The sequence below is a fragment of the Periophthalmus magnuspinnatus genome, chromosome 20 (genome assembly GCF_009829125.3).
Source record: "Periophthalmus magnuspinnatus isolate fPerMag1 chromosome 20, fPerMag1.2.pri, whole genome shotgun sequence".
Taxonomy (NCBI): domain Eukaryota; kingdom Metazoa; phylum Chordata; class Actinopteri; order Gobiiformes; family Gobiidae; genus Periophthalmus; species Periophthalmus magnuspinnatus.
In genome coordinates this window covers 15,673,577-15,694,604 of record NC_047145.1, presented here as the reverse complement: position 1 = coordinate 15,694,604, position 21,028 = coordinate 15,673,577, and the positions used below count along the sequence as shown (strand labels likewise).

The 21,028-nt window shown below is 39.6% G+C and overlaps 3 protein-coding genes across 3 annotated transcripts in view; 2 read left to right on the top strand and 1 right to left on the bottom strand.

The window, feature by feature from the left end:
- Nucleotides 1–716: 716 nt before the first annotated feature.
- On the bottom strand, nt 717–3,037 carry LOC117388424 (chymotrypsin-like elastase family member 1). The gene is made up of 8 exons (XM_033985972.2): nt 2,937–3,037; nt 2,769–2,863; nt 2,600–2,706; nt 2,399–2,527; nt 1,944–2,080; nt 1,724–1,869; nt 840–989; nt 717–770 (listed from the first exon to the last, which is right to left on the bottom strand). Exons 1-8 carry the CDS (start codon nt 2,968–2,970, stop codon nt 756–758), a joined length of 813 nt encoding a protein of 270 aa, XP_033841863.2. The 5' UTR covers nt 2,971–3,037; the 3' UTR covers nt 717–755.
- Nucleotides 3,038–3,694: 657 nt separating this feature from the next.
- Nucleotides 3,695–8,053, top strand: LOC117388423 (Golgi reassembly-stacking protein 1-like). Its single transcript, XM_033985971.2, has 9 exons — nt 3,695–3,858; nt 4,350–4,430; nt 4,748–4,951; nt 5,783–5,869; nt 5,954–6,084; nt 6,215–6,347; nt 6,417–6,513; nt 6,765–6,890; nt 7,293–8,053. Exons 1-9 carry the CDS (start codon nt 3,793–3,795, stop codon nt 7,532–7,534), a joined length of 1,167 nt encoding a protein of 388 aa, XP_033841862.1. The 5' UTR covers nt 3,695–3,792; the 3' UTR covers nt 7,535–8,053.
- Nucleotides 8,054–10,470: 2,417 nt separating this feature from the next.
- slc35g2b (solute carrier family 35 member G2b) overlaps nt 10,471–21,028 on the top strand; it is a 33,489-nt gene continuing 22,931 nt past the window's right edge. The window contains exon 1 of the mRNA XM_055230004.1: nt 10,471–10,583. The gene's annotated coding sequence lies outside the window, so the exon portion shown is untranslated. The remainder of the gene's footprint in view (nt 10,584–21,028) is intronic.

The following is a 21,028-nucleotide window of genomic DNA, read 5'->3' as shown; positions in this document are numbered from 1 at the left end:
ATTAATGTATTGGTGTATGCTATATAAAGGTAGATTTTCTAACATGACCATAATTTTCTAATGTTTTAAATCAATAGAACATAACAGGCCTGCATCTTTTTCTGTTATCACTGGTGGGAAAAAGACAGATCTTCCAACTTTAGTTCCAATGTCAGCAACGCCACATGTGAACAAAATGTACCTTCCCAAAACGCTAATGAATTGCCTATGAATAAATCTGGGTCACTGGGTAATAATAGGCTATACTGCAATATTGTTTTCTTGACTTGTTTCTTACCTGGTCACTTATGATGATCCGATTTTTAAATGTATTTTCAAATTGTATTATTATTTTATTATTATTATTTTATTTATTATTATATTATGCATTCCTATGTAATATTTTGTCTGTTCTGACTATTAATTGTGGAACTTTTCTACTATGCCACAAATGTTACTAAAACTTTATTAGTATTATTATTATTATTATTATTATTATTATTATTATTATTATTATTATTATTATTATTATTATTATTATTATTATTAGTAGTAGTAGTAGTAGTAGTAGTAGTAGTAGTAGTAATAATAATAATAATACATTGTACATAAATTCACAGATGCATGAGTACTTTCACAACACCTGAAATCTACATTATCAAACAAAGCACATTCACTCAGTTTCTCTAGTCTACAAAAGCTTGTAGTAATTGTGGTGCAAAAAACAAAAAGACAACTAAAATTATAATTTTATTGATGGGTTCAAAATTATGAACTTAATTATACATCACCTGAAATACAAAATTAAATATTAAAAACAGGCAACAAATAAATCTTTAATGTGTGACTCTGGTGCATACCGAATACATCCAGTCCATAAAAGATGCCACTCTGGTAAAGACGGTGGGCTTGCGCAGCTGGTTGCACATGCCAGCAGGACCATAGCTGACCACACCATAGACCCTCCAGGCTTCGTCAGTGAAACAGTTCAGCGGACCCCCAGAGTCGCCCTGGGACACAGCAGCAGGATGGTAAATACCAGTTACACAGCTACTAGCACCATAATGACATAATTGAGTTTGCTTTTAAATATGTCTGATCAGTTATGAATTTTATAATAGGTTGCATTCATAATTTTAGAAGGAGAGGGAAAGCCAATATAATTCCATGGGATATTAACTGTTTTCGAAACAAATATCAAAACATTCACACATACTGAAAATGATAATTATTGTTTGGGATTGGCTCTAGAAACTTAGTTGCCACATTAATCTTATGATTTAATGTCCTTCCATTTGACAATAATCTCATCATTTGTGTTGACAGGGAAGATTAATTTAGTGGCCATTTTTCTTGCATGTGGATATGTCCAGTAGTTACAGAGGTATTAACTTTAAAACCAGGTAAACAAATCTGCAATCTGACAGTTAAACAGCAATTTCTACCACAGAATTCTGACCCGTCTTCCAGCTCAGTTTAAACTATATGCATTCAACAATGTTGTCTGTGTAGACCCTCAGTTGTCCAGGTCTGATCCATAGCAAACAACGAAGTTAAATCTGTCAATTGGACCAATCAGAATGCTGGTGGCCACTGCCTTTAAATCTATCTACAAGATTGGTCCAGTTGACAGATTTAACTTTGTTGTTTGCTATTCAACAATGTTGTGATGTCACATGAACACAACTTATTAATATACTGTAATATTTGTTTTGTATGGCACATTTTGCCCTAAAACAAGCACCTGGCATCCTGAAATGATCCCATCTCCACCAGCACAGACCATGGTCTCCTTAGCCAAACTGCCCCACCAGTCAGGCTGAGAGCACACAGAGTGCTCCACCACAGGAATGGGTGCCTCCTGCAGGATGGCAGGAACGCTGCCTGAAACTGCAAACAAGAAAGTACTTTATAATTTAAACCTCTAATACACCTCCATATGTTTTCTTAATTTATCAACTCACAGTCTATAAGACCCCAACCAGTGATAACACACTCAAAGTTATTCGGCAGTGTTGCTCCTGGAGAAGGCAGATTGGCAATCGCAACATGACCATTATCATATATGGGATCAGCCAGTCTCAAAATGGCGATATCGTTTCTATAGTGACACAAAAAACTCTGATTTAAACAACTGTTAAACATGGATATGTTATTGCTTCTCCTGGAAGGTCTCAGAGAATGAAATGTATCTATTTGGCTTTTATTCACTTTTATACAGGTGTTTCTATTGCTTTGACAAACGTGAATTCTGGATGGCAGCAACTGCATCTCTCCATAGAGATTTAAGTTTAAGTTTAATGCCATACTGTTGAACATTCCAGGCAGAGCAATAATGTCTTCATAATGACAAAACAATGACAGACCTTCTATCAGTAAAGTTATACAGTGAACCTTTAATACTAATATGTAGCGTTACCCAAGGCCAAGGTCTCCGTTCCAATGAGGGTGCACAACAATCTTCTCCACACGGTGAAGCTGCTCACTGCCCTCATAGTGGTCCAAGTTATACTCACCCACCACTGCTCTGTACTGCTGAGGATCTGAGCTAAAAAGAGCACAGTATTTAATGTCCAGTTTATCTCTTTAAATGCAACCCTTTCAGGTTTTCAGAGCCAACCTGAGGATACAGTGGGCTGCAGTCATAATGTAGAAAGAGTCCACAATGGTGCCACCACAGATGTGATAGAATGAACCGTCATTGTAAGAATCTAGCTGCAGCGATACCTGGAGAAACAGAAATATTAAAACATGAACTTATAAAACCACCATTTTAGAGCAGACCATACCTGCCACTTCCAGACGTCTGGTTTAGCATCATGGCCCCCTATCACCCTGTCATTGTGCACTCTATAGTGAGAGGGAGTCTCTGCACTGACAAACCCTGAAAAACAAAATTAAAAAAGAATATAGTGAAAAAAAAAAAAAAAAATTACAAGAAATTAAAGCAAGCTTACCAACGCAGACTATGAAAGCCACAAGCCAAATCATTGTGATGATTAGTGGGACAAACCTGTGTTGAACAAGGCCTATTTATACCAGCTAAATAGATTGTGGAAGATTTCAAAGTTTGATTCAAAGTGTACTGCCAAAATTAGCAACCCATGTGGATAAAAGCCAAATGCAAAATAAGAAGCCATAATGAACTACCTATAATTGACAATAACACACAGGCTAATTAATGTATTGGTGTATGCTATATAAAGGTAGATTTTCTAACATGACCATAATTTTCTAATGTTTTAAATCAATAGAACATAACAGGCCTGCATCTTTTTTTCTTTTTTTTCTGTTATCATTGGGAAAAAGACAGATGTTTCTACTTTAGTTCCAATGTCAGCAACGCCACATGTGAACAAAATGTACCTTCCCAAACCTCTAATGAATTGCCTATGAATAAATCTGGGTCACTGGGTAAAAATAGGCTATATTGCAATATTGTTTTCTTGACTTGTTTCTTACCTGGTCACTTATGATGATCGATTTAAAAATGTAATAATATTTATTATTATTATTATTATTATTATTATTATTATTATTATTATTATTATTATTATTATTATTATTATTATTATTATTATTATTATTATTATTATTATTATTATTACTTATGATGATCGATGTTATCTTGCTCGACATATTACATACATGTGGTTGATCGAGTTCGATGTTTCTGGTATCTTTATTTATTAGTCAGGTCTAACCGCCCGCATTTGACAGCGCTGCTAGTAGCCTTAAAGCTACATACCACCAGTGATGCCTGCTAACTACCTCGGCCACGTCTGCCTGGTATTGTTATAACAGTGTAAGACAATGGGGCTGTCACAAAGCTCGTTTTTGCTAGACTCTGGGACAAACTGCGGCTACCATGTCCATGGGGTAAGTTTGAAGCAGGTCAAGATAATGTCTGCACCCGGATCACGCGTAACGTCCTTTGGTAGCGTGGATGTGCGTATTTACAAAGTAAATAACTAATTTGTTGCACTACACTTACGATGTCTTTTTTGATATACCTAATAATATGTGGTAAGAAGCCGTAATAAGGCTTTGAGTAAAAAATAAATGTTGAATTATGTGAAACTCGTGGTCTGTGTTATAGTCGACTCGTGATGAGGTGGCATTATGGCACGTCCCATGTTAAAAGTGTGCATCGTTGGGACTTATCATCATTTATTTGTTGGCAAAACAAAGTACTATGCTTACGGTTAATGTAATTTAACTGTTTATATTAACAATCAATGCAAGAGTGCAGAGCAGGATCCAGATTCAAGGATCCGCGTAATGCGTGATTCCGACTTTCGACACGGAGGGGCGACATTGTTCATTTTTATACTCTAATCAAACCTGTGTGGCGGATCTTGTTCTTTTAGGTGCAACATGATTCTCCTGCTCTTAAGGCGGGTCTGGAGCCTTTCTTTGACTTCATTCTTTCTATTGGCAATACCAGACTGGTAAGTGTAGGACTAGCGAGGACTGTCAAACCTTTTCTCATGGCACAATAGCGCAATAGCCCAATAGCCCAATGATCTGATATAACCTATTAAAATAGGTAAGCAAAATACTGAGAGCATCAGATATGATAATATAAAGTGCATAAACATTGCATAGTGCATTACTACATTATAGTCTATAGTGTATCTTTTTGGGTATACTTAAAATATGCATGAGATATTGAAATATATTATTCAGTAGCATTGTCATAGTAATTGTTAAATTTATATTTTTATTTGCTAGTAATTTCCATATTATATATTTTTGTTTTTTTTAGAATAAAGAAAGTGATTTACTGAAAGACCTACTAAAAGCCAATGTGGAGAAAGCAGTCAAACTTGAAGTGTACAACTCCAAAACCCAGAGGGTGAGAGAGCTGGAGGTGACACCCAGTAACATGTGGGGAGGCCAGGGTCTGCTGGGTGCCAGTGTCCGCTTCTGCAGCTTTGAGGGGGCCAACGAGAACGTGTGGCATGTCCTGGTAAGACTCCCAATGGCACACATCGCAGTAATGCACAATCAGCTCACTAAAACAAATGATGCCCGGATGGTAACATGTTTTTCCTTGCCAGCTAAGCTGACTAGAGGTGGGCAGATTATCAAAACATCAATAATATTGTGAATGTTGTTTTAAGTTATGAAAAAGTTTAATATTATTTTTAAAATGCAAACAGAGCTGATTAAAAATGAAAAATATGTTGTAAACTTTCAAATAATAATGGTTTAGAGTGATTTTTTTTCTTTCTTTTCCTTGCACAATTTCACATTTGTGTGGTATTTAACTACTTGACTGTTTCAGCACACACAAAAAATAGCACAACATACAATATTATAAAGACAAAACAGAACAAGAGACAGAAGAATACTATTAACACATGAACGCAGGAGGGCAGGCGGAGGGGCTGGAGAGTGATCTGTTGATAATGACTGATAGTGATATAGTATTGAGTTTTATTCTTTCTCTCAATTATTGATAGAAATTTGTGAGATTGTTGTAGTGGGCTGGAAATTATAGCCACATCATCAACCATCTCGTCCTTGAGAGGGAGTACATATATGAGACTGCAGTGTTTCTTCTGTGTTGCATGAAAAATGCATATCCCTCTTGTATATTGTGTCTCACTTCCTAGTATGTTTTCCTCCTCTCCTTTCAGCATATTTGTGTTGGCTTGACATAAAATTGTATGACTATTTTTATCTGAGTATTCTTGCCAATATTGCCTACCCAATTTGCACAAATTAAATAATGTAGGACCTTTTTTTACACACCAACCATACATTTGTCTTTAACACACCAACCATATATTTGTAGGATGTGGAAGAAAATTCACCTGCTGCCTTGGCTGGCCTTATTGCCTTTGATGACTATATTGTGGGAGCTGACCAGGTGTTACAAGAGGTAAGCTCCAGGAACTCATTTTGTTTATTAAAATGTGGCAATTTAAGTACAAGTATGTATTAAGAATAATAACATCTCTTATAGTCCGAGGATTTCTACTCTTTGATTGAAGCCAGTGAAGGAAAACCTTTAAAACTGCTTGTGTACAACAAAGAAACTGGCCAATGCAGAGAAGTGGTGGTGACTCCAAATGGTGCATGGGGAGGAGAGGGCAGGTAGTGATTCATTAATTATAACACACACACACACACACACACACACACACACACACACACACACACACACACACACACACACACACACACACACACACACACTTTATCTAATTGCATTATGTTTTTTTAGCTTAGGCTGTGGTATTGGCTATGGCTATTTGCACCGGATCCCAACTCACCCAGTTCCACCAAAGTCAGAGGAGGAACACATGCAGAAGAATGTTGTGCAGGATGTAGAGCCTGTTTGTCATGACCACTCAGAGGTACCTAGAGAAAGAAATATCTGACCTTTCAATGTAGAAATATAAAACCAATGAATACTCTCACTGCAGGTGCCTTCTGATATCAGCGGAATAGATCTGAGTCAGATTAAAGAAGCTGTGCAAGACCTCAATCTACCTCTCACAATGGATCAAAACACAGCTTCTGGTAAAACAAACATTGTGACTATTACTTAAGCATAAAAACATGAGTAGAAAAGACAGATGGTCCAATGTGGACTTTGCTCAGCTGACATAAAAACATTTGTCTTGTCTTATGGTTGATAATCCATGGCCAGGTGAAAAAAATGAAAATTACAATTTAAACAGCAAACTGTATTTTCTTTGTTTTATTATAATATGTACCTTGATGGCCTAGCAAAAGAATAGCTAACTTTTCATATGTTTTGTTATTGATAGACACTTCCAACCTGCCTGAAGTGACAACCCCGGATTTATCAGACATGGTCTCCACTGGTCACGTGGAGAACAGCTCAATGTTTGCAAATTATGGAGATGCAGATTCCTGTGATCAGTTAAGCCTCGGTGAGAGTGTAATATGATCAACTGCCAACATGTTAGTGAATAGCTTAGGTCATAAGTGCTCCCTAAAGCACTAGCTACAAATGAACCCAAGAATATAGTTATGTATTTGGAATTAAAACACAGATAACTATGTTTCATTTTTGCAGGGTTGTTAGTTGTGGCATATACACACTTCTACTTTTTTTTTTAAATATTATTATGATTATTGTACAAAATCAATCTGTTCTGTAATCAAATTGTCTATATTTTGTATATGGGATACTTCTTTCTTTGCTCCCTTGTATTGTCCAAAAACATTAACATAAATCCAAGGTATTGAATCTAAGTGTTTAGTGTTATATGCATTGACCTCAATTAGAATAAGCCTATATTTTAACTCTTGCTTTCTTGCCTGTATTTTAGAAAACTTCTCATCTGATCCAAGGCCTTTATCTCCAGAGAAGGATGAGCAGTCAGACCTCCAGGGTGCAGAGGAGGCCTTAAATGTGGACCACAGCACTGTTCCGACCACAGAGGATCCGGGTGAGCTGGGTGCACCCATTACCACTAAAGAATCGCTGTGTCTCCCTGAGGTGCCTCAGTCTGAGCCAGCCCCTCCAGATCACACTGAAGAAGACTTGAACTCTGCAGTTTCGGACAATTAACAAGTACTATAAAGAGTATGGCACAGTAAATAAGCTTTATTTAGTATTGTTTTCTTATTTTATTATATGCAAGTGCCACTGATTCATGCTAGGACTTACATAAAAGCCATTAGGTGGAGGAACATTATGCATCATACAAGATTAATGTAGTTTTAAAATATTGTCTTACCTGTAATTTTAGTTTGAATCTAAGTTTGCACTACAAAGCCTAAGATGATGCTGCTGGCTTCAGGCTCATAAAGAATGTTGAGAAGGTTAAAACACTGACATATTTTTAAATGTTCATATTTTTACTATGACACAAAATTGATGGCTGGAGAGATTTTATTGTTCAAAATATAATGTACCATGTTAAAAGTGTAATTGTTGAAAAGTTCCTCTTTTATTTTAATAATCTAATTGTGTTTATTTGCTGATTTTTCATTGTCATTTTAATTTATTTGATTTATGTTTTAAAATCAAATGGAATCATACTTCTCAGGATAACAATAGAATAAATAATTTGCTTTCTCTTCCTGGCTTCTGCGTCACTTGAGTGTGTCATGTCATAGCCTAAAGTAGAGCACCCTGGGGTCCAGATGACGTTTGAAAATGCATTCTCTTATTTAGACAGCAGGTGGCAGCAAATCCCTCATCATCAACACAAAAGGCAAAGCTCCCTAAAGGCAGTAATTCCTAAATGTGTTCAAAATTAGCAGCTCATTACATCATTTTTATTACTGAAACGACAAAAGGCAGTATTAAAGCTTTTGTCTAGCCAAGTGAAATTATAACAGCATGAAGTGTTCCTTTTACACTTACCTTGTTGTTCAAAATGGTCAATGATTAGGCTATCACTTCTAATCAATATTCACCAAAACAACAATTATTACAAGACAATGCTTAATTCTATAATGCAATTAGACAAAAGACAAATAGTTATCCTAGTTTTGAATATGTGCACTGTCAGTGGACCTGCATGGAATTAAGTGGCCATTGACGTCAGAATCTTTAAAACTGACTCTCTCCAAAATCAAAAAAAAAAAAAAAAAAAAAAAAAACATCCAAAAATGTAGAGAAACCCCAGCCAGCAGACGGGAATATGCCTCAATTATTTAGCAGGGCACTCCTCCTCAGAGTGAGCAGTAGCCGAGGGGGGATGGGCACCGGGGGAAGGCGGCAGAGCCAGAGCTGAGGCGGGGGAGAAGGATGAGAGAGGCGCAGGGATTTGACTTGATCCAGCCGAGAGTGAGTGCTGCTCTTACGGAGCTTTCTGTTGACACACCTGACTCATGAGGACCCTGTGGAGATGGATATTTACAAGTCTCTGTGCGCTTTGCAGCAATATCAATATAATGTGCGCGTCAGTTTGGAGTGTTTGCCTTCTAGTCTACGTCTTGTTACGGGTAATTGGCATTTACCAGAGCGGTAGATGTGATTTAGTAACAGTTTTATAGTGAGACTCCGGTGGTGTGGACTGGCTGCACTATAGGCGGCGTGTGCCAGAAGCTATAGGATCCAAAAGTGCAAAAGGCGCACCTCGAGCGCATTAGGTCGTGTTTTCCGGACACACTTTGAAAGAAATGTGACGCAGCTGAACCCATTTGTCAAATCAGCTTTAGATCAAGTCTTTAAAGAGAGAGTAAGAGTGAGAGTAAAGGAGAGAGAAAGGGAAGGAGGGAGAGAGAGTAAAAGAGAGAGCGAAAGGGACGGAGAGAGAAAGAGAGAGAGAGAAAGAAGGGGGGAGTGAGACTAAGAGAGAAAGTAAGAGAGACAGGGAGAGAGTAAGAGAGCGGAGAGAGAAAGAGAAGGAGAGAGTGAGATTAAAAGAGAAGGAGAGAGAGAGGGAAGAAGAGAGTGAGAGAGATAGGGAAGGAAGAAGAGAGAGTGTAAGGGAGGGAGAGAGAAGGAGAGAGTGAGTAAGTAAGAGAGAGAGAAGGAGGCTCGTCTCTGATGGAGGCCTGGCACCAAAGCAGCGTGCACATAAGAGCCTGAAGAGACTGGAGCCGCGGATGAGAGGGAACGACTGTATAATGATGATTGAAAAGGTGTGTTTGTTTTAACAGCAGCGCTTCTACAAATAAAGATGAGATTAAGAGAGAGTCTATTAAATTGCTAATAGAATAGAGGGTTCATTGGGCCTATGACTCCCAAAATGTAGCTTTCTTCCCTAAATTGACTGTTTACAGGATTGGAGTAAGGTGTAGGCCTATCTCTTGTTGATTAGAATGTTGGTTAAATTAAGACACAAGTTTGTAAATGAGATACTAGTCTGAAACTCACACTGACCCAGCATTCAATAGAGTATAAGATCAGTGAGTAATAGACCTGTACTTAAAAATACATTGCATTTAATACACCTCTACTAAATTTCCTCTTGTAGACTGAACTCAAAACACTGAGCACTGTTATGTCGTTAGGAAGACAAATCAGCAGGGGCCACGGGACGCCCCACTGTCACAAACTGAACAGAAAACACTGCACACAAAGATGCCACTCAGCAGCCTCTGTAATATGAAGCAAGAAACAGCCATTTTTGGTAAAGAGATTGAGTCGTGCAAGTCTGTTTATTTGATCCTAAACATGTTAGCTGAGTCTTGTTTGCATTTGGTCCATTTTTTTTCTAGATGTTATCGCTGCAAGCAAGTCACTGTTGAAACCAGCCTGTAAAGTGTTTTGGAAGGTTTGGCCATCACTGTCATTCTCAATTTTGCTGCTACACAATATTACACACATGAGACATTTAATTGTAACCAAATTAGTATTTTAGAGCATGTAGTGAAATAATGGCCCCTTTTGCGTATGATAACCTGAATGAGTAAGAGCCTCCCCAAACAAGCTTTTAGCATGTCAATCCACCCACTTTGCATTCATTTGTTAGCGCTAATCCCATACGCATTAACAGACTTCTATTTCCTCTTGTGTTTTGTCACCCTCCCACCCCAATCACAGATCTCTCGGTGTGATGCGTCCTATATTTGGAGGTGCAATGGCTGGGAGCTGTGTTTGCCTGCAGAGCGTCAAGCCGTTTTCTCCACGGTGAGCCCGGCACAAACAGGGAATAATCTGGGTAAGTGCCCGTGTGCCGGACCAAAGATGTACACAGCATAATTACATTCATAACAGCATCACCGCGAGGGGCCTAAACTCATTACAAAGTTGTTTTCATCACATGTGGTGGTCTCCTGCTGTTACCTTGTTTGAGATGGAAGGATATCACTTTTAATCAATTTGTTAAAATGTAGCTCAAAGCATACGAGCTCAACCTCCAAAGTGAAAGATGACTTTGACAACAAACACTAAAGTAAAGAATATTTGTTTTAGTAAATATTTTAACTGTAGTTTGAACAGAATTAGTAATGTGGCTAGTTAAAGGTCCTATATTATACAAAATGGACTCTTGACTTTCAACCATGTTAAAATGTTATTACTGCAGCAAAAACATACCTGGAGTTGTGTTTTATTTCATTCACACATGTTTGACTAATGCTGCATTATTAGTCCATCATCATCTCTAAGCTTAAAATGCTCTGTCCACCTTGTTATGTCATGCAGTGGTAGTTTTCAAGTTAACCGCTCCTTTTACCTTTTGTTCCGTAGAGATTGGCAATTCCAGGGCTGAAATTATCCAAATAATTTTACTGAAGATTTATGGAGTTTAAAAACACAGTGGAGTGTTACCGCATGATATCACAAGGTGGAGTGTGTCAGTTTGAGGCAAGAACTTACCAAAGGTTCATTTCTGGCCTCTGAATGTGACTTTTTTAGTATTGATACTTGCTCAAATGAGTATTTACTTTTGTGACTAATTTAGTATCTGATTTTTAATCATTTTGACAACCCTACTGTCAATACGGGTTTATTACTGTAAATTTATTTTGTGGTTTGAGGGAAATTAATGGCTTGCATGAATTTTGGTTTGATTAAATAAGTAGATGGTCAATAAACTGTATAATAATAATCTATTACAAAAAAACTAAACTTTTTTTTCTCTCTTTTAATTAAGTTCTAAAAGTACTTTTTTCATTTACACTGCCTGTGCTGCAAATTCCAATTTTCTCATTTCACTTATCACTAATGTGGAGTATGTAGTCACCATTACTAATCTAATTCCTGTGTAAAGCTTGGTGGTTCTCCTAGCTGCCCCTTATCCTCCAGCTTCATTTGTACTCATTTCTGTTTGACAAAAGAGGACAGAGACAGAAAGGATGGAATGCAGTGGCCAATCAGGAGGTGAGCTGGGGGCGCCCTGCTTTATTTCCTCTAACACTAATTGTCATTGGTCCAGGCAGTGGAGCTGGCCACACTGATCGCTGGCAGAATGGCCCCGCTATGTCAAGTCTACCATCTGCTCCTGAGACTCCCACACAAGCACCCAGAATAGGAGCCAATATGCATCCAAGCCTCATTAGATTTAGGTTTGTAGGTTAGATCCTCATAATCTATATTACATTTATTCCCAAGGAAAGTAATTAGTGCAGTGAAGATCTAATTTGTAATCAGATACTTAATTGTGACCAGGCTATCTCCATAAATCTAGTTAGTGGTCTGTCTTTTATCCTTTTTTACCTGTGCTAAGGAGAAACACTGGCAACTTGTCTGTGCAAATCTATAAAACAGAACCAACAAGTCAGAACATTATAATCCAAGTGGCAGTGTGTTATCACTTTATTCGCGGATGGACCTAAAGCCCTGATTATGTTTCACTAAAGTAATGCTGACCGCAGTACCCACTGTTACCATACTTTTTTCATTAATTCATTCAGTTGATCATTTATTTAGAACGCTGCAGACAAAAGAAAGGAAGTACAGAACATATATAATATTATAGAATCATGTTATATTTAAAAGGAGTGGGAAGAAGTTTATTTAATCTCCCAAATACTTTACACTTGATGCTTCCTGCTGAGTATCTCCAAAAAATAACAGACTTCTGCAAACAATAATCTATACAATAATCCCAGTACCTCTCTCGCATTTGCACATTATACTTGTTTTTGAACTGCCCTAGATTTATACAAAGTTTTCCTCACTTTTATTGTTCCATAATCTCACACCACTTTTGGAAATGCAAAAACGTTTAAAGCCTTATTGAATCTTTAGTTATGCTGTCCTCTAAACAGATACCTCCCCTCTCAGATCTTGAACAGGTTTTGTATATTATTTGGTAAAAGGCTATTACTTGCTTAGTATAATTTGAGAGTTTAAATAATTCACTATATCTGTACATTTCAGTAGTTTTGACTGGACAAACAAAGGATGTGGATGTTCTCTGTATCCCACTTTGTGCATAATTTCTGTAGCCCCTTTTTGGATAGCAATGAGTGGTTTCAATGACGTGTTGTCGTCATTTCCTCAGATCTCCGCCCAATAGCTGAAATATGGTAAGATTAATGAAGAGTATAGCATATGGTGATTTAAAGTACAGTACATCTTTTGCTTTATTTAGAACAGAGATGCTTCTTCCATCTCCAACTATTTGTAAATGCTCTTGTGCATCTTTGCTACAATTTTCAAATAACACATTTAAATTTCCCTAGATTTAATGCTAAATTATTCATGCCAAATCTTACTCATTTCTTTTCTAACTTCAACTAAATTTTCATCTAACTCCATGCAGCTTGGCTTACTTACTTTACATATATCATTTATAAACAAAATAAATACCTTTGGCTCTAAAACAAAACCTTGCAGAACCCCACAAAAAATATCCATGGGTTAGAGTTACCTGAGCCTAACATTGTGCTGTGTTCCAGATAAATGTGTTCAAGATAAATAACTTTTAATCTATTTGAGTACCATTTTTTATTGTTTTAGTATCTTTCACGTAGCATATTGTGACTGATTTTATCAAATGCTTTTTTAATATCAATAAATATTCCTAAAGATATTTTTTTCTGACATCAGTAATTTCTTCTATTACTTCAGTTACAGCAAATGGTGTTGACATATTTGATCTGAAACCACACTCACCATTCAATCGCCATTTATGTTTTGCTATAAATGCATCCGGTCTATTGTTGGAGTATTTTGGAAAACTGTGAGAGTAGAGAGACAGGTCTGTAATTGGTGGCGTGATCACAGATTTGGTGAAGTCAAAGTGCAGTATGAACTGTCCGAGTCAGAGCATGGTGACGGGGATAAGGATCTGTGTGTGAGCATAGAGCTTTATTGAACAGAGGCACTGAATCACAATATGACTGTGTAGGGAAATGTGTCATATACATTTGACCCTTCAGTGCCACTGGGGCAGCCTGTCATGAGTAGTGGACAGCCACAGTAATCCCCAGATCTTGAGCTTGTTTTTTTGTGAGCACTGCCTTAGCTGATGGATTTTGCTTATAGTATTTTTTTTTTTTTGGAGAAAATTGATGCCCTGAAGAAACCCACCCACAACACAGGAAGAACATGCAAACTCCACACTTTTTCTGAGGCAAGAGTGCCATAGCTGTGTTATCTGTGACTTTGAGGAAACCCTTTTGGTTGGGAGGAGGTATTTCTCACAGAAAGAAAACATTTTTGGCATATTCTGTAAATGTGAGGGGATGTGAGAAGCACAGTCAGCAGAGTCCCTGCTGGTCTTCTCTCTATGTGACATATTTGCAGTGACATCAGTACAACAGAGCCCTGGTTCTGAGCCTATGGGGCTCTGTCTCCTGGAGTTTACTTCATGTACCACTTACCCACAGGCCACAGGGTATATATGCAGCACTTTTGTCCTCCTACTCACTCAACTTTAATAAACACGCACATCCCTGCATTACATAGTCATTAGTGTGGCCACAAAAGATGGCAGACATCTAGGATTGTGCTAGGTCTCTGAAGTATGGCTGGGGTTTGAGAATTCCTCTGTTGGATAAGTTACATCTTTCAGCATTACATGTGTGTTTTTATGTTATCCATTTGTGATAATAGGCAGAACAAACACAAAATTAACTTAGTAATTGTCAGTTTGAAACCTTTTGCAGATTTAGAGGGCAAATCGTGAGGGTTCAAACTATCTTTTATTTGTAAACTATGAATTTTAAAATGCAACGTGCTTTCTTTATCCAGACTTAGTAGTGCCACAATTGAATTATCTTGTAAATTAGAATATTATGCCAAATACCTTCAGTGAGTGACTTGAGAGACAGTGTAACCTTTTAGCATCAGTAGAGTCTATAAAGCCCATTATATGCAGATTTTTTTATTTTTTTTTCTGAAACTGTAGCAAGAACAGCCCCTTTTGTTGGCTTCTCTGCTTGAAAAAAAAAACAGCTAGAAAATGAGCGAATCAATAAAACTATGAGTCAAATGATTTATGGTCCACTTCCACAAACAGCCTGGCCACTTATTTCCAATTGTAGCCCCTTCAATCAGCCATGGTGGTGCTCCATATGGTCCTGACAGTACATACGTCACTCGGCTCGTGTCTTAGTCTGGAAAGAGCTGAACTAGCTTGCAGCCATAGAGGTGTGTTTGGTGCCAAATATGAACCGTCAGCGATTCTTATGTTTTCATATTTTTAAAACATGGAGGAGGCATCTCACGGCGCAGGGGAGAAGGATTAGACACAGAGGTGGCTCAGGCGTGTAATAAATGTAGATGCAGCGGCAGCTATCAAAGGTGTGCAGATGGATGAGGAGGAGAGAGAGGGAGCAGTTTCTACTTGGTGTTGGGTGTTTTGAACAGAATGTGATGTAAAATATAATGATGTTTTGGTTAGAGTTATATCACGAGTACATCTAGACAGGTGTGGAGAACTATATGTAGAAATATGTCCTAGTTCAGTGCATATCACTAGAAGACATATCCAGAGCAAATATGTGTAAAAGTCTCATTTTAGGTTTTAGGATATTCAAGTCTAACTTTAATTAAACTGGCTGTGTGGTTAACTTGTTTCTTGAGGTTTTGGGGTCTTTAAAAGTGTTTAAATTGAATATACTGCATATGTTTGTCTATACCATTTATGTTTTTAAGATTGTAAATATTGTTGTCTAGCTCCATGGACAAAAGCAAGGAGCTCTACCAGACCAAGCTGGAGGGAGGTGAAACGACCCCACTCAGTGAATGCATCTTTTTCAAGGTATTTTACTAGCGCTAAAAACACATTTACTTTAATAAATGCAAGTAAGGTCTAATGCTATACTGTGAAACATCTCTGCCAAAGGAACAACAATCTCCATGGAGAGTAGCAAGTGATGGACCCCCACCAGAAAAGTGCACCTTTGAATAAGAAAATGTCATCATATTTTCAGTGTGCTAAACAGATGGTCCATTTGCCATATTGAGAGTCAGCACACAGGTTAGGGGCTCTTGGAGTATAATGGGTTTTGCAGTGGTCAGCTATTACTGCCCAGAACTCAGAATATATAGAGTATCCCCAAGCCCCTCTCAGCATCATGCATTAATAATGTAGTTTGACTTGCTACTGGTGTTGGTTAAATAAAACACATTTGAGCCCTACAGGCTGTAAACACTTCTCTTTGTTTGGATATTTAGCCCCAAGTTCTAACTCTGTGATCATGTTCCCATTGCAGCAGAAGAGAGTACAATGAATACACAGAGCTGCAAACCTGTGAAAACAAAATGATATAGCCCAGTTCAGATGGTGCAGAACATAACAGTTTGTGTACTAAAGTAAAAATAAGCCTGTTATCAGTCTGGACCAGGACACACTGTGCAACCACAGCTGAGCTATACCCAAACATCCCTCCTCCCCTTGAGATCCACTTTTTTGTAATTACTTTGTGAGAGCGAATGAGCATGTGTTTCCCTGCTGTGTGAAAGCCCGCGCTCTGTCTCTCCTGTTCTAAATGGCCCTGCTCCTGTCAAGAGTCCACTGATACTTCAGCCATCATCCCCATTAAGCATGCCCTTTTAAATGCAGCATAAAGTCTGGGAACATTTGTTATGCTATTAGCTTTCTGTTAGTCTATCCGTGAACGGCAATATGTCTGTGGTATTATCAGTCCATCATAATCAGTGCTGTTGTATGAGCAGACATGGTTAGCTTCAGAAGATCGCTCAGCCTGACAGTATTTTTGGATCGAACATACACCTTTAAGTGCATATGACTCGTTTCACTAAAACGCAGTTAACATAATTATATTTTTACAAAATTTTACTGAAATTCTTGCCTATTTTTTGTTTATTATTATTGTTTTTTTTTTATATATATATAATTGTACTACCGTTTGGACACGGGCAGCAAATGTGACATGTGTTGAGGTTTTTCCATAACTTTTGCTCGATAACTGTTACTTAGCAACCATAATGTTAACAGTGGCCACTTGTCTAAATTGTTATGATTAGACTAATAAATTTGGTGTGTTTAAACTGCTAGAAAAAGTCTTCCTACCGTGTAAACTGCCCCTGCATTTTGGATGAAATTTTCCATGTTGATGACAAAGGTTGAGATGTTCTGTTTAGGAACGACTTCTTGTATTTTAGCAAATTCTCCCCTTTTTTCCCACAAACTGACACTTAGCTGATGTAAAGCCACCACGGGTACTATCCCACCACTGGAAATACATGAAAACCTGTCATATGCACTTTGATGTGAAACGGCGTCTTTACTTGCCTAGTCAGAAGCAAATAGAGCCGGGCAGGTGGTGGGTACTCCTGTCAGCGCCTCTGAACACCATTACAGAGACAAACGAGAATGAAAACGCCCAGGTTTGACGCAAGGGTCAGTCTCCCATCACTTATCAGGCCATGAGTCATTGGCTGCTCCAGCTTTGTCAACACTGGCCCACGTCGGCAGTAGAAAAGAGCACAGGGAGTTATAGGCTCCCATCTGGATGGCCAAGTGTGCGTAGGTGGCTGTCTAAAACGCTGATGGCCTATTTCCACTGCGTCCGTGGCTCCTGTCCCCTGATGATGTTGACAGTGGTCTTTGCTCTCCAGTGCAGCCAATAGATAGATGTGTCACGGGTTGATTATTTCAAGGAACTATATAGACTGTACTGTTTAACCAGGTGTATTACAATAGAGGGCATAGAAGTTTTTCTCATTCTCAGTCTATCAACAAGGCTCAGAACCTCCAGAATTCACTCACTGAGCTGCAGAGGCTGCACTAGCACTGATTAATGGTGCGCTGCAGGTCCTGGGGTTTAAGTAGTGACGATTCAGATCAGAGAGAGTCCTGTTAGGTTTAAACCAACTGGATTTCAATACTGAAACTGGCAACCCAAATGAGAGACTCATGTGAGGCAAATTCTGATTGGAAAAATACCTGGAGAACCAAAACACCAAATTATAATATAAATAACATAGTCATCATGTCCAGTACTAGTTATGTTTGATTTTAACATATGTACTTCATACAGTTAGATGTTTACAGAGTGTAAAATTTAAATCTTACATACAGTTAATTTACAGATGGTCAGATTATGCTGTCTCTATTCTATCAAGGAGTAAGAATTTACTTTGTAAACAAGATGAAGATCTAGGGCCTCATTTCTCATAAGAGGATCTGAGAGGAGATTTATGGATGTTGTGATGGAGGAAACGTCAGCTAGTTGGTTTGGGAAAGTTCTCCTTAGTATAAGAGAAGATGGAGGATGGAGGCAGAGAAACAGAAAAGAATAACATATTGTTCTAATCTAAACTCATCCAAAGATGCTATTTTGAATAAATCATTTTTGTTTATTAGCCTTATCTGTCTACATAAACCTTATATCAGCTTTAAGGGTTAAATCTTCTTTAATTATGATGTACTGTGTGTTCTGTTACACCCGTTTCCTTTTGGTTACCTTGCCAAAACATACAAATTCTCACAATATTATCATTTGGCAGCAAAGAAGGCTCCTCACATGCTTTTATTTTGTAAAGTGCTACTTCTATCTGTTATCTCTTATAGAAAACCCACTTAGATGTGAGCCGCGCCTCACCGGTGCAGTAAGGCCGAATATCTTGTAGTTATGATTAGGGTGAAGAGACTAATTAATCTCAAACAAAGGGAACTTATGGACTGTGTAAGTTCTGCTTAACCTTTGAATTATTCCACCGGTCATGTGATTTGCATAACATCTACCATTCCACCAAAAATAAAGATAAAGTCCACTATAGAGTATGCAAATTGGTTGTTCTGCATTGTTCCTGTGTGTTCCTATGGCAACAGAAAAATTACCATGAAGTAGTTAATTACAGGGTGGCACAGATTTTTTTATTTTTTTTTTAATAGCTAAACTGACCATTATGTGTGTTTTGCTTTTGTTTCAGCTGGCATGAATTCAACAGTTCCTAAATGGTTGAGTAAATGCAGTGGTGTTCATGGGTGCTAGCTTAAGCCTTTCTATTGTAAGTGGCTGCAGTAGTTCCTCACATATAGGCGTGACGAGAGCATTGTGCCCTGCAGTTAGCCAGCTGCCAACTGCCTATCCTCCTCCTCCTCCTCTGCGTTTTCTGCATTACTATGTCCCAGCCGTGCGTTCCTGGCATGACATTTCCAGAGACACGCAATCTCCTGAGAAAAGAATATGACAGTACTGTATATGCAAGATACAGACAGTTATGCTGAGACAACGATTTTTAAAAGAATAGGGTTTGAAATTATTATAAATATGTGGGTTGGAAAGAAGCTGCCCATAGTCAGAGACACATGGACGATTATTAAAATGATGCTCGTTAATGCAACTCACAATCAAAATACAAAAAAACACGTAAAAAATGTGGTACAGCATCAACATACAACGTACAAAAATGTAAAAACAGAAGGAGAAAAAGACCGATATAGACTCTAGCTCTTTCTCTCACCTGTAAAGCTACTGTTAATGAACCACAAAGCCTCTTGCTCACATTGGTATTAGAGATCGACCGGTATGGATTTTTTCATGGCCAATGCTGATGCTGATTGTTTTGAAAGCAGCCAATAAGCTCTGCCGATATGTTGGGCTGATTTGTTATTTCCCTCAAATTATATGACTTCCATCCATCCATTTTCTTCCGCTTATCCGGGGCCGGGTCGCGGGGGCAGCAGTCTAAGCAGGGACTCCCAGACTTCCCTCACCCCGGACACGTCCTCCAGCTCCTCCGGTGGGACCCCAAGGCGTTCCCAGGCCAGCCGAGAGACATAGTCCCTCCAGCGTGTCCTGGGTCTTCCCCGGGGCCTCCTCCCGGTGGGACATGCCCAGAACACCTCCCTAGGGAGGCGTCCAGGAGGCATCCTGAGCAGATGCCCGAGCCACCTCAGCTGGTTCCTCTCAACGTGTAGGAGCAGCGGCTCTACTCCGAGCTCCTCCCGTGTGACCGAGCTCCTCACCCTATCCCTAAGGGTGCGCCCGGCCACTCTGCGGAGGAAGCCCATTTCAGCCGCTTGTATCCGCGATCTTGTCCTTTCGGTCATTACCCAAAGCTCATGACCATAGGTGAGGGTAGGAACGTAGATTGACCGGTAAATCGAGAGCTTCGCCTTCCGGCTCAGCTCCTTCTTTACCACAACGGACCGATACAGCGACCGCATCACTGCAGACGCTGCACCGATCCGCCTGTCAATCTCACGCTCCATCCTTCCCTCACTCGTGAACAAGACCCCGAGATACTTGAACTCCTCCACTTGGGGCAGAGACTCACCACCCACCCGGAGAGAGCAAACCACCTTTTTCCGGTCGAGAACCATGGCCTCGGATTTGGAGGAGCTGATTCTCATCCCAGCCGCTTCACACTCGGCTGCAAACCGCCCCAGTGCCTGCTGCAGGTCCTGGCTCGAAGAAGCCATCAGGACAACATCATCTGCAAACAGCAGAGATGAAATCCTGTGGTTCCCAATCCAGGCCCCCTCCGGCCCCTGGCTGCGCCTAGAAATTCTGTCTATAAATATAATGAACAGAACCGGTGACAAAGGGCAGCCCTGTCGGAGTCCAACATGCACTGGGAACAGGTCTGACTTACTGCCGGCAATGCGAACACAGCTCCTGCTCCGGTCATACAGGGACCGGACAGCCCTTAGCAAAGAGCCCCGGACCCCATACTCCCAGAGCACCCCCCAAAGGACACCACGAGGGACACGGTCGAATGCCTTCTCCAGATCCACAAAACACATGTGGACTGGTTGGGCATACTCCCATGAGCCCTCGAGGACCCGATGGAGAGTATAGAGCTGGTCCAGTGTTCCACGACCAGGGCGAAAACCACACTGCTCCTCCTGAATCCGAGGTTCGACTATCGGTCGGATTCTCCTCTCCAGCACCCTGGAATAGACCTTACCGGGAAGGCTGAGGAGTGTGATTCCCCTGTAATTGGAACACACCCTCCGGTCCCCCTTCTTATACAGAGGGACCACCACCCCGGTCTGCCATTCCACAGGTACTGTCCCCGACCACCACGCGATGTTGCAGAGACGTGTCAGCCAAGACAGTCCCACAACATCCAGAGATTTGAGGTACTCAGGACGGATCTCATCCACCCCCGGAGCCTTGCCACCGAGGAGCTTGCCAACCACCTCAGTGACTTCAGCCAGGGTGATGGACGAGTCCGCCCCTGGGTCCCCAGTTTCTGCTTCCTCCTCGGAAGACGTGACAGTGGGATTGAGGA

What these genes read in the sequence shown, in the direction of transcription:
- LOC117388423 (XM_033985971.2), top strand. Translation starts at nt 3,793, where the DNA reads ATGGGGCTGTCACAAAGCTCGTTTTTGCTAGACTCTGGGACAAACTGC. An exon ending in AGAACGTGTGGCATGTCCTG is followed by an intron (nt 4,952 to 5,782) that starts GTAAGACTCCCA and finishes ATATATTTGTAG; the next exon opens with GATGTGGAAGAAAATTCACC. An exon ending in TTTGTCATGACCACTCAGAG is followed by an intron (nt 6,348 to 6,416) that starts GTACCTAGAGAA and finishes CTCTCACTGCAG; the next exon opens with GTGCCTTCTGATATCAGCGG.
- LOC117388424 (XM_033985972.2), bottom strand. Translation starts at nt 2,970, where the DNA reads ATGATTTGGCTTGTGGCTTTCATAGTCTGCGTTG. An exon ending in TGGTTGGGGTCTTATAGACT is followed by an intron (nt 1,870 to 1,943) that starts GTGAGTTGATAA and finishes TCTTGTTTGCAG; the next exon opens with TTTCAGGCAGCGTTCCTGCC. An exon ending in GGATCATTTCAGGATGCCAG is followed by an intron (nt 990 to 1,723) that starts GTGCTTGTTTTA and finishes GCTGTGTCCCAG; the next exon opens with GGCGACTCTGGGGGTCCGCT.